The sequence below is a fragment of the Phacochoerus africanus genome, chromosome 3 (genome assembly GCF_016906955.1).
Source record: "Phacochoerus africanus isolate WHEZ1 chromosome 3, ROS_Pafr_v1, whole genome shotgun sequence".
NCBI classification, from domain to species: domain Eukaryota; kingdom Metazoa; phylum Chordata; class Mammalia; order Artiodactyla; family Suidae; genus Phacochoerus; species Phacochoerus africanus.
Genome location: NC_062546.1, coordinates 72427331 through 72440498, shown reverse-complemented (window position 1 = coordinate 72440498; position 13168 = coordinate 72427331). Strand labels below are relative to the sequence as shown.

At 34.9% G+C, this 13168-nt stretch overlaps 1 protein-coding gene across 8 annotated transcripts in view; it reads right to left on the bottom strand.

Moving 5' to 3' along the window:
- Window positions 1–2492: 2492 nt before the first annotated feature.
- The window catches only part of GTDC1 (glycosyltransferase like domain containing 1), a 366669-nt gene continuing 355993 nt past the window's right edge, over window positions 2493–13168 (bottom strand). For all 8 annotated transcript variants that reach the window (XM_047771992.1, XM_047771996.1, XM_047771995.1 and 5 more), the window contains 3 exons: window positions 10585–10655; window positions 9790–9881; window positions 2493–4844 (listed from right to left, as the gene is read on the bottom strand). In XM_047771992.1, coding sequence (XP_047627948.1) covers window positions 4761–4844; window positions 9790–9881; window positions 10585–10655 — 247 coding nt within the window. In that variant the 3' untranslated portion in view covers window positions 2493–4760. The remainder of the gene's footprint in view (window positions 4845–9789; window positions 9882–10584; window positions 10656–13168) is intronic.

Below are 13168 nucleotides of genomic sequence, written 5' to 3'. Positions count from 1 at the left end.
CCATTTTAGGAAAATGGGCTGCAAGATGAGTGGCGATCTTGATCCCTGAAGTTGTATGTAACTCACATGCAACCAGAGCATCCTAGAGGTCCTGGGAGGGCTCCTTTTCGTGGGGTGATGGCAATGAAAGTCTTGGTCTTAAAGAGGAAAGGGGACAGGTAACAGGAGAGGAAGTGGGCAGAGCGGTTAGCAGCTCAGACAGCTCTGTGCCCTACCACAAAGCTTTGCATTTTTCAAGATAAAAAGACTGTTCATGTAACAACTTGCTTTATCCTCCTTTTTACTTTTCAAAAAGGAGTTTATAGAGCTATAGTTTTCCATCTTATATTTATAATGCCACAGGTATTAGTTAGAAATGGTGATGGGCAATCCCAAGAAAAAGGAATCCATGGACAGTCAAGTTCGATTTTCTTCATTGCATGGTATGTTCCGGGGTCAAGGTTAAGTCCTTGGCTCCTGGTAAGCAGAGGGAAGTTTTCTCATGCAAGACTGGCAGTTAGGGTTTTGTGACTCTAAGAGTAGAGTGGAGAAATATTAAGGATGGCATGGTAGCAAAGTGGTATAGCTCCTGTATTATACATGGTAACCAAAGTATCTATAGCTCTTGTCAAAACGTATATCCAAAAATAAAATTTAAGATATGTAAAAATCCATAGAGAGCAGAATTTAACCTTTGTGTGCAATGACCCAGTTTAAGAAATAGACCATTAATCATATGGTGAATGTGCCTCTCCCAGTCACAAGTCTATTTTTCCACCATCACTCTTCTGACCTAACAATTATTATAAATTTGGCATTAACTCCCAAGGTTTTGTTTTACTTTAATCATGTATGTACATATCTTTGAGCATCATGTAGAATTATTTTTATGTTTTGAAACTTTCCCGGTTACATTTTAATGAATAACTTTGAAGGGAGGGCACATTATAGAAGCATTAGTTATCCTGAATCTCAATTCAAATTTTAAAATGAAATATGCCCTCCAATTTTCCATTGAAACAGAAAGGCACTTAGGGCGATGATACCTGCCAACAGTCAACGGAAGAATAAAACTCATAGAATATGTCAACATTAAACAATAGCACAGGCTATCATTTGAAAACTGATTATGTCACCCACAGAAAGTATCTTGAGACTTAAATGAAAATTTTTTTTTGTGGCTCATAATATTTCTGGGTAGCAGATGCTTTCTCAAAAACAGATTTTACTTTTAAAAATATCAAATATAATTAACACCCTCAACATAAAATGAAATCTTTGCTTCCAGATGCATTTCAAGGTGTTGAAATGAATTTGCGTAGCCCTCCATGGCTGTGAGTTTCCACTGACTATCCCATTCTGCTGCCATCTTTTTGTTGCATGTCTGAGGAACTGAGAGCTAGATTGGGGCATTTAAACTTAACCATATTGGAAGGATGCTTGTTAAGCCGGGAGCATTTGGAGAAAGGTCTTTTGACCTATTCCTGATTAACATGGTATAAATGAGTAGGTTAAGAACTAGGTGCTCTGCTATTTATTATAGAAACACCTAGCCAGAAACACAGACTAGGTAAATTCAGAACAAGCATTCAGAACACTGTTATCAAGGCTTATAATGGGCAAACTTGTAAAGACATCTAAGATTTAAAAAGGTTTAATAATTTCAAAAGAATAAAAGAACATAATTGAATGTTTTTCAAAAGAGAATAAAAATTTTCAACCATTATACTCGAAATAAGAAATAATGAAAGTGGAGTTCCCGTCTTGGCTCACTGGTAACAAACCTGACTGGTATCCACGCGGACAGGGCTTTGATCCCTGACCTAGATTAGTGGGTTAAGGATCTGGCATTGCCATGAGCTGTGGTGTGGGTCGCAGAAGGGGCTTGCATCCTGCGTTGCTGTGGCTGTGGCTGTGGCATAGGCCGGCAGCTGTAGCTCTGATCTGACCCCTAGCCTGGGAACTTCCACATGTCACAGGTGTGGACCTAAAAAGACAAAATAATAATAATAATAAGATTAATATAATGAGAGTGTTTGATCTCTTTAGTGAAAGTAAGGGAAAGGGGAATTAAAGAGTCTACTTGTATTGTCAATTATCTTCTGGCTTCAACAAAATATGGGTTAACTTCTTTAATAACACTTCATCCCACCATATCATGGCTGTTGAAAAGCCCATAGGCACATACACACACTGTTACAGTTACCTTTTCAAATGGTAGTACACATTTACAACTTTTTATTGCTTATTTGCATTAATACCAAATGTAACAGCATAGTCTGAAGAAGTGACAACTTTAGGAGTTTCTGCTGTGGCTCCATGAGCATATGGGTTCCATCCCTGGCCCCGCTCAGTGGGTTAAGGATCTGGCTTTGCTGAGAGCTGTGGTAGAGGTCACAGAGGCGGCTTGGATCCCAAGTGGCTGTGGTATAGGCCGGGAACTGTAGCTCCAATTCGACCCCTAGCCTGGAAACTTCACAGGCTTGGCCAAAAAAGAAAAAAAAAAAAGGAAGTGACAACTTTAAACTTTTATTCTTGAAGGAATGCTGATCACAGCTAAAGACAAGAACTTATGAATACAGAAAAAAAAATCGTCATGTACAGGTAACTTGCAATATAGTATTTGCCAAAATCAAGAATATATTTAAATGTTTTGGATGTACTATCTGAATGGTAATTAATGTTGTTTTCCCACCAATTAGTGAGAAAACATATATGGATAGCTGTGCATATAGTATCTTGTTTACTTTAAAATGTAAGCTCGTTTTCAGGAGAGTAAAGCACAGTAAACTAAGCACTGTTTCTTGGTGGTGAGAATATATTATTATTTTGAGAGACATGAGCTATGACCCGGCACCCTTCTGACTGAAGCATCTCATTTTTGAGGATAAAACCTGCTCAGGAGGAGGCTAAGAACCTCCTAGGCATATTTACATCTTAACTTTTGCACTCAAAAGGAGCACACCTGATAGATTCTCAGACCAGAAGGACTTCTCAAATAATTCTTGAGCCTTTTGTTTTATGGGTCAGGGGGTAATTTGTTCAGTGACTTCTCAGAAGGCAAGGACTCCAAGCCTCTGCTGTCATTTCCATGATACATATGTCTCTCACACTGGTTCTGGAGAGGACTCTGTGTAAAGACAGAGCTTGCTGTTTCTGCTTCTTACTTGTCTTGCTTTTAAATTCCCTAGCTTCATGGGCACTGAACTCCTGCTTTTTCTGATCTGCAAGATTGCTTTTCTCTGGAGGGTTCTATCTGGCCCCCTGACCTTGATCTAGTTCCTGCTTACACTTTTGCTACCTGTCAAATGGCTTCTACTAGACTTTGGAACCAGTGCCCGCTCTATCTTGGATGCCTGCTAGACTACTTAATCCTTCTAGAAGCCAGAGAGCCAAACTTGGCCCTTGTCTTCCCTCCTCTCCCTGGCTGCTCCTCACTCTGCAGCTTATAGAAGCTATTCATTTCAAAAGCTAGGAAAGTTACAATTTACCTGTCAGTAAACAGAAGATGGTTTATCAACAGACTTTACCTTAATGACTACAAATGTTTACCTCCTGCTTTCCAGAATGCAAAGAAAATCTTGGAAATGTCATAATATCTTACAAACATTTGCAAAACAGATCCTTGTTCATCCGGAAAAGAAACAATTGTGTTCGTTGTCTCCGACACAAGCAAAGTGTTCAGAGAGAAACATACAGATAGATGATGTATACACTTACACGGAAATGAGATATGTTAATTAAAAATTGCAGTGGGCACTTTATTAAAAATTTATTTTACAATCTAGCCAATCAAAACATCTTTACATCAACAAATACAGCAGCTTTACTATTGGAATCATAAGTGATTTATCTTGAAAAGATTGTATTTGTAGCTGGATGCAAATATTTTTGATGGATATTTATATCAAGATTACTGGTTTTGTTAGAATTATTTTGATTTGTCTATTTTTATCCCTGGAAAAAAATGAAAACAAGTATCTCAGTGTTCATTTTATGAGCAAGATGGCCCACTTAGTGTATTTCCCATGTTTGTCTGAATTACAGCTGTTTATCTTACAACTTTCTTTAAGATAAATTAAATGCAAATGTAACTCTGTGAATCATGGGAATACCTGCCAGACCCCTTACTACCTTCACTTAAAAACCCCTGTGCCAGGGAGTCATTAATTTGCTAAAAGAAAAGTGCTAAAGCAGCCCTTTGCCCACAAACAATTCGGAGATGGCTGCCCAATTAGTCGGTGGCATTCTGATCCTCCTTTCCGCCCCTGTGGCCCTTTGAGGACACAAGAAGGCTCCATTGATAACCTGGCAACCTAGGTAGAAACCCAGCCAAGTGAAAGCGTTTGAAGCTGCAGTTTGGCTGCCATCGTGTCGGCAAAAAGAAAGAATTCAGGCACCATGTCATCCAGTACAAAGGATAAAAACGGATTCAACCGGAAATTCAATGTGGCACCACATATGGGATACATGAGTGCGGTTATACAACAGGCCACATATTTTTTTTGAACAGTCTCCTCCATGCGATGCCGAGGACATGTGTAACCATCATAACGTCTCTAGGAATCTGTATTTAATTTGAGTTGGGGTGGTGGCAGGGATTGGAGATCTGAAGCCGCCACAGGTTTGTGGCAGATGGCTCTGTGTCAGCTATGACAAGCAGCCAGGCTCAGCTTCCTCTGCAGATTTTCTTTTCTCTCTGATCAGGTAAATATGGGCACACTCTGGAAAGTTCTACAGATTCTGCCTTAGGCTGCAAGTTTGTGACTTAGCCCCATCTGTCACAAATCTTCCCTAGGTTCTGTTGTGAGCAGAGACCTGAATTTACCATGTAGGGCTGCCCAAGAAAAAGGAGCCATTTCACCCTGTAAGGGGGAGGGAGAGAAGAGAAAGCAATGAGGAAGCATTAAGGACCAGAAAGGCTAAAGCATGCTGAAAATTCATACTGCAAATTTGCATAACTTATGTCAATTAGATTTCAAAAAGCCACCAAGTAAATGGTTCTCGAGTTTCATCACCTCAGGAAATCCCAGTTTCTGATTGGTCTAAAGTGCAAATGTATTTTCAACCATGGAGGAAAGCTCCCCCTTCCCTCCACTTTTCTTTTTTGTAAATGGGTACATTCTATTGCACACATATTTCCTGGTTTATGTTATGGATGACAGCTATTAGAAGTTTATCATCCAACTTTTAACTTTTATAAACATAAGATACACAACACTCTTAATACATGTCTTTGCAAATGTGAATTTTACTTTTAAGTGGTGAAGGCACAAGAGAAATGCCATTACTATTACGTGGAATTTATAAAGCACTTCGAGTTTACAAACGGGTTTATATTCATTATTTCATTATAGCAGGACCTCAGGGGGAAAATGCTATTAAGAATTAAGAAAAAAAGTATTCTTCCAAGTTTACAGATGAATCATATAGAGGCCAAGAAGTTCACCTAGAGCCAGGCTACAAATGAGTAGCAGAGAAGGAGAAGCAGCCAAAACCTCTAACTGATATTAACTACCCCAAGTATATCCACTGTGCTAAAGATTTTTTTTTTTTGCTTTTATTTTACTTAGACAAATCAAAGGAAAACCAAGCCAAACAAAATCTAGGAAAGAAGTGAAGAAAGAGAGAGGGAAGAGTCGGGGGGCGGGTAGTGGGAGAGTGACTGAGACAGAGAATTTGCCTTAAATTGTGCTAGTACAGCTGAGCAATTTTTGAAGGTCTAAAAATGTCACAAGCTTTTCATTTTCAAGGAAAAAGTAATGACTTTGGAGGCGTGTTAATACTAGTGAGTACTACCTCATTCACATCTAGAGCATAAACTCAAATTAAAAGGGCACTATAAAGTGACCAGTCACTTGAAGGAAACTTGAAGTGGCTTGGCTGTGGTTTGGGAAGATAAAGCCTGATATAATTAAGACAACCACAAATGGCTTTTCTGGGCACTAAGTCTGAATTGTAAGCTTAATCATTGTTTGGAATCACTTTTAGGCAGAAATCTGAAAATTATCTTCTCCAAATAACAGCAGGTTAGAAAGATTTCTGGAATGTTGAAGAACTTGAAGAGGAGAGCAAGATAAAGATCAGCTATCATCTGAAAAAGCTTAAGAAACTACAGTTTACCCTCATAAAGCAAAGGAAGGATGGCATCTCTCTCTCTCTCTCTCTTTCACACAGACTATCACTCAATTTGTAAATAAAAGTAAATGAAAAATAGGGTGGGAATGAAAATCTAGTCTGTTAGTCTGGGCGGTATGTATTTTATACCATGGCCCCATTGTACTCTTATGCTGTTTTCAAAACTGGTAACAAGGGAATGTCCATAAAATTTTCTTCTAAAGCATTTTAAAATATAATGATCAAAAAAGGTTCTCTAAAAGCATAAAGTATCCATCTCAAATAATTGCTGGGAATTTTTGGTCATTAAATTCTCATAGTCAAAATGACCGAAAAAATATAACTGTCCAGTATTAGACCTACTTGGATTGTAAAAAGAAAAATTATGTTAGTGTGAGGAGCTAATCCTCGGCTGATTACAAGTACTTCTAGAATCTTGTGTTCAAGTTAGGTTTAAGAGTCCTAAAAGAGCTCCCTACTGTAGATGAAGTGAAACCTACTTTATCTATGTGGCAAGTGGGTAGCTGACTTGTCTAAGCTACTTAGCAAAGAACGTGTCCTGCAAGTACCTAAGGCTGCAGTCAATGACTGCTTCTACTTGCAAACTTTTTAAAAAATGATTTTAGATTTTTAAAATTAAGAACATGGTTTTAGGTTTTTAAATTAATCAGGAGACAATGTCTGCATGCGTTTCTCCAGCTATCTGAAGAAACACGTAAAGAATTTAAACATTTCAAGTTTGAAACCATTTCAGGTGAGAAGCTATGGGCACAGGGTTCTGTAGTAGAGTCACTTTAAGAAAAAAAAAGTATCAAATTCTGTTTCTGCTTTTCAGTTACTAGCATTCTGTTTCAAATCCTGCTTCAAGTTATAGCCCCCAAACTCTCACTCATATTGAAAGTATAATGTCTCATGTGAGAAGAAAGCCAAGTGTTAGTAGCCTTATTCTAGTCATTAAATTTCTAAGTGTGAATCCATATGAAAAATCCTATCCTAAAGTGAACTCTACATGATAAGCAGTTGAGAAGATTTTTAAAATGTAAACTTCTAACAACAACAAAAAAAGTAAGGTGTAAAAATGTAAAAGGAGCAAATTAAAGAATTCAGTGACATTCTATCCTTTTACATCTTAGAAGCATATGTTTTTGAAAGCAAAACAGCACTGTCCAATGAAGTAAATCTAAAAAAAAAAAAAAAAAACCCATACTCAACACTCTATAGTATACCCCAAAATCTCTTCCATTGCATAAGAAAAGTAGGCAAAAAGCTGCCTTGGGGGAAATAACCCTCCGGTATTTAGTGAGGGCAAATATTATCTGCAATGTGTATATTTATAAAACATAAGGTAAAAAAGATAGTGTAACTTTCTCTTAATTATAAAATTATAACAGGCATTCTTTTTCTGTTTTGGCTCTAAATCCTATTACAACGACTCAACTAAATCTGTGGTCCTTCTGTAATTTTTCCAGTTTCTCTTGACAATTATATCATAAAGCTCTTGATACCTTCTAAATCTTAGACTAACTTATGAATTTTTGAGATTAGCTTTTGGACACAATGTCACCAAGATTTTTGAACGTGGACATAATATAATTGTATAATAAATTTATAAGAAAAACCGTCAAGGCTAAAAATACGTAAAAATGAATTATATATATATATACATAAATTCTTATAAACAAGTATGCATGAAATACTAATTCATAAAACTTTGAGCTGAACCAGTTTAAGATGCATGGATTAAAAAAATATATAATTATAGTAACATGAGAAAACATTTAAGGTATAGGTTATCTTTTAAGCTATAGGAGGAATAATTTGGTATATTAGCAGCATACCAGTAAGCTGATATTCTTTCACAGTTTTTCCAGAAGTTGTTGGTAAAATAAATAATTATAGCTATGTTATAGCAATAGCCATATTAAAGTATTTCAGTTGGAGGTCTGTTTTTTATTGTAACTAAAGGCAACCTGTTGCAGTAACTTTTGAAATGGTTAAAAACTTGCAGATGCAAAATATCAGAGGTAATAAGGCCTCCATGGAAGCAAAATTAAAAGTTTATAAATTGTGATGGTGGAAATATAATGATAAATGCTTCACTGTTCTTGTCACAAGGTGAAAACACTTTTCCCCTATATGAGATGAGAGATGATAACTAAAACTTGTGGTGGCAATCGTTTCACAACACAATGTCTGCACACCTTAAATTTGTACAGTGCTGTATGTCAAGTATATTTCAATAAAACTGACAAAAAAATACTTGCCCCCAAATTCACCAGAAAGGGGAAAAAAAATAATTCAGTGGTAAACTCACTGAAAATAGTTTTGTGCCATATATAGAAAATGAATCTATTTGTATTAATACATATTATTCTACTTCCTGAATTTCATAATCTGCACATTTTGATAGTCTCTCATATGGGAAACCGCTAAATTAATATTTTACACAAACAAGACCATGGCTCAACTTTCAAAATTGGGAAATCTGGATGTAAACCTTGGAAGACTGTTTTCTCTTTGAAGCTTCCCATGTATACGATACAATCTTATTGACTGAAGGAGTAATACTGAAGCCCGGAACTGTTCAGTCAGCATTTTAAACTATTATGAGCTACCTTCTGAACCATTGCCAAGTTAATAGACAATGAAAGATAATGAGCTTGAAATTGGGTGTTAAATTGCATTTTTGGTTCTCTCCCTTTTTCTTGAAGTTTAACTGTTTCCTGCAGAAACAAAGTCATGTTTTGATGTATCACTATGTAAATATGTATTTTAGGCTATGAAAAGGGGAAGGAGGGAAAGAGGCAGCGAACTGTATTTCATGTAGGAAGGTTATATATTAACATAGGAAAATTAAAATATGCTGGATTATAAAACTGCTAGATTGTAAACTATACTGGATTTATGTAAAATGAAGATGCTACATTCAAAGAATATAAAAAGGTATATTACTCATGGCCTAGAGCCACCTTCAAAACTCATAAAGCAGATTTATCCCAGTTCAATTACTTAGACTTTTAGTAGGGTCTCTTTGTGTTGTTATTTCAACAATGTAAAATTCTTAATTCAAACAAGGGGAAAAAAGATAATGAATGAGGGAACTGAATGATTAAACTATTTTCCTCTTGCCTTTGCCATTCAGTGAGGAGACTGACAGTCTGATTCTAAACAAACTGAAGGTTTTTATGTAATTTTATTAAACTGGACAAGGGAAACATTTGATTCCTGAAAATCACCTTTAAAGGAGTTAAAAAATGGACACCAAACTTCATGAATGTCATTCACCTGAATTTTTGAGGACTGCAGATTTCATTATGATGGGAAGAAAGGCTCGTCCTCATTAGTATAATTGTAGAATCTTTCCTTTACTTCCTTTTAAACTAATGAGTTACATTAATCCAGGTTCATTTTTATAAGCCTCTTGGGGCTAAATGTAAAGGACAGTCATCTTAGAAAACAATAAATTAAAAAAAAAAAGCATGTACCATGCATTAAGTGCACGTATTTCATAAGACCTAGGTTAATACAACTGGCATCTAGTTTAATTAATCCTTGTTAGTGTAACAACTAATATCCCTCCCTAGCATGTTTCCTTTAAACATGAGTATGTTAATTAAATGTTTTTTTTTTAAGATTTTTTCTTTGTACTTCAATATGGCATTAATACCACATAAATCTCTTCTCAATAACTACCTTATAGAGATGTTTTCTTATAATATCTGGTCTCTTGCAGAAATTCTGGAGCCTTTTTGAAAGCTGTTCAGGTGTAGAATACAGATATTCAGCTGCAGGAAAAACAGATACATTTTTAATGAAACAAAAACCTCAAAGCACACACTCGATATTAGTCACTTTACTAATTAAAAATGCATATTGCTCTGTGCCGGCTCGTGTTTTACATTATTTAAGCATGATTTTATAAGGTTACCTCAGCTCACAAGGATGTTTAATGCTAAATAAGACTGTGTAGTTGTGCTGTTTAGACATCTCCTTTGGGTGATTAAAATACATTATTCTAATGTAACACAATGCATATGTGATATATTTAGTGATGAGAATTTTTTCAAAGAACTGGTACTATAGCCGTATGTACCCTGTACAACAGTTGCATATTATTAACTAGTCAATTGTTTAAATAATTTGGTGTGACTTTCAGTCCTCGATTTTTCTCTGTGTATATCATTAAAAAAAAATCTGTAAGCAATTGCAGCAACACTGACCTGCTTATAAAAATCCATCATTATGGGATGTGTATGCTAACAATGAAGAATGCTATTTGAAAACTTGCTTTTTTGTTATCTTAAAAGAACAGATGGTAAATATAAGCTTACTCTAATGTATTAAAACACATAAAATTTTCCTTAACACTAACATGTTGACTTGCCAAATAAACAATTGCTCCTGCCTAAGTTTATTTTCAAACTTTCTAATTTAGCATGAATCATGTATCAAATCTCAACAAAGACGAAAGTACATTAAAGCAGCTACCTGGAAATATCTCGGGATAAACCAAATCTTTGGGACATAGTGGGTAACAACCACAATACACAGCTTCCAACCTAAAGAAATTTTAGAGAGAGGATAAAAATATGTTAAAAAGACATTACCATCATAGCCAGAAAGTGGTTTTGTTTGCCTGAGTTAACAGTATGAGCCCAGAGTTAACTGGGATGAAAAACATGGTCGGCAGCACAATCCTAAAAGCCAAAGTTGCTCTTTTAAAAGATTTTATTGATCATATATGAATTTCATAGAACAGAACCAACAGCATATGTTTTGTTCACTGAATTAATCAAAGCGCAACTCCGCATTTTTTTTTTGTTTTTAAAATACTGTTTAACACATTTTATAATCAGCAGATAAACACATGTAACAACATGGTAAAGTATGGACAGCTTTTCTTAATAATGCTGCAAAGCCCCAGAATGTTCATTTTTCAAAATGTTTAAATAAAATAGCAAATACTTAACTTTAACACTGTAGCTGTAGAAATCATCGAGGCACTTTTAAATGTCTCAGAAAAAAAGTTACAATCTGTTGTGATGGGGCATTTTGTTTTTAAGCTAAAGCTTCAAAAGAGTTTGTTATTAGGCAGGATATAAAATGATTCCCCTCTTTATGGAAAAACTCTCAAGAAAATTATCTTAATGAATATTTTGTTTCCTTGACTCAAAATTCAGCTCATTTTCCATTTTACTCCCAAAGAATACTTTTATTATTAAGCAAAGAAACAAGAAGGTTTCATTTTGTGAAAGGATTTCCCCAAGGATCACCTATAGAAAGTTTTTCTTCTGTCATAGTAGTAAGGGTTAAGTCGAAGAAAGGTACTGCATCTTGATGGCTGTGTTAGCCCTGCGTAATGGCTATTGATCTGATATATAATAAACCTTAAAGATACCACTGTAATTTCTGTTGGCTAGGAATTATGCAGTGAAATTCAAAACACTCTTTAAAATATGTTTATTTTATGAGAAACTTTGAATTGCATCCAAAATGTTGACCAAAGGCAGAATTTTATTTTGAACTGCAGATTTTTTTCAACCCAAGAATAGTTTGAAGTTATGTCAATGTTTACCTTGTTTATTTACAGTGACAAAGTACATGCAATTTAAGCTGTTTTTAAGTGGGTGATGTTTTCCCTATTTTATAACTGAAATTAGTTTAAATGAAAAGTATTTACTTTGAGCTGCAAAGTTAGGAAAAATACCGAGTTCAAAGTTTTGCTTGAGAACGGCTAGCAGTTACAAGATAACACAGTGGAAAGACACAGGATCTAGTTACCAATGATTAATTTCAAAATCCAAACTAATATCTAATATTTTTTTTCTTTCCATACACAGAGTATGCATAGAAATTCTTTTCATAAGCATAGTTATAAGCTGCACTGTGACTGCATTATAAAAATTCACAAAAGTTTTGAGCACATAAACCAGGGATATTTCTTTATGAACCAAAAGAAAACATGCACTTTATCTGAAGACAGTTTTAAAATGCTGTGCCAATCGAAAAGCAAATACATATGAACATTCTCTTATAATTACATAAAATCAAAAGAGTGAAGTCACAGGAATTTCAGAAAGTGCACATGTTATATGCTTTTTAATAATGGATTTGAATTAGAGTGTTCTGTTCCCCGAAAGAAAACTGCAGGCCAAGTTACATTTTGAGTCATCGTATGAGCATGTACTATGCCATTTCCAAAAAACCTCTGCTAATTAAAATACAGTGAGAGAGGAAAGGCATTATTTGATTTAGGAAGAAAAAAATTCACAAATTTGGATGTCAACTTTTATTTGTAAATTATCTGATGTGCGGTTCTATTTCTAATGCATCAAGAAAAAAACCCCCACCACTTTTGGTTATAATTTTGACCTCTAAAATACTAAACCTTATCATACACATTATTTATATCAGGACTATATGTTAAAATATATTAAATTTGCCACAATATTTTAAAAGAAATTTATAAAATTCCTTCTCACAAGTTTCTCATATTTTGTTATTTTGAAGAAAATTATCATCTCATGACAATAATACAATTATTCATCATTTCAATTCTTATACACTACCAGTTAAATAATAAATAGGGTTCCAATTGATCTATTGTTAAAATGACTAGCAAATGACCTTTTTATTCCAATTAACAAATCATCTGCTAAATCTATGAATCTTAATATTCAGATCTATTCACTTCAATTCATACAATTTATCTGCAAATAGTTGTTGGGCTTTTGATTCTAAATATAATTAGCTGATAATTTTGCTTGGCTGAATTACTTTTCTGGAGGGCCTGCAAAGGCTCTCAGTCGCATTATCTAGCAATAATGAATCTGATAGGTGAAATTTTTTACTGTAATGAGGATGAGACACAGTTGTGACACCTGAGTCTACTAATAACAGAAGACTGCTAATTATCGACAGCACTTTTTTGTGTGATGCAAGGAGAAAAAAAATCCCTCATTATTAAAAAATAAAAAGTTACAATTATAAGTGACACTGGAGGAGAGTAAATAAAATGGAGTGATTAAAACATTGCTGCTTTAAGGGTGTTTTTAATTAAGTGGAAATGCTA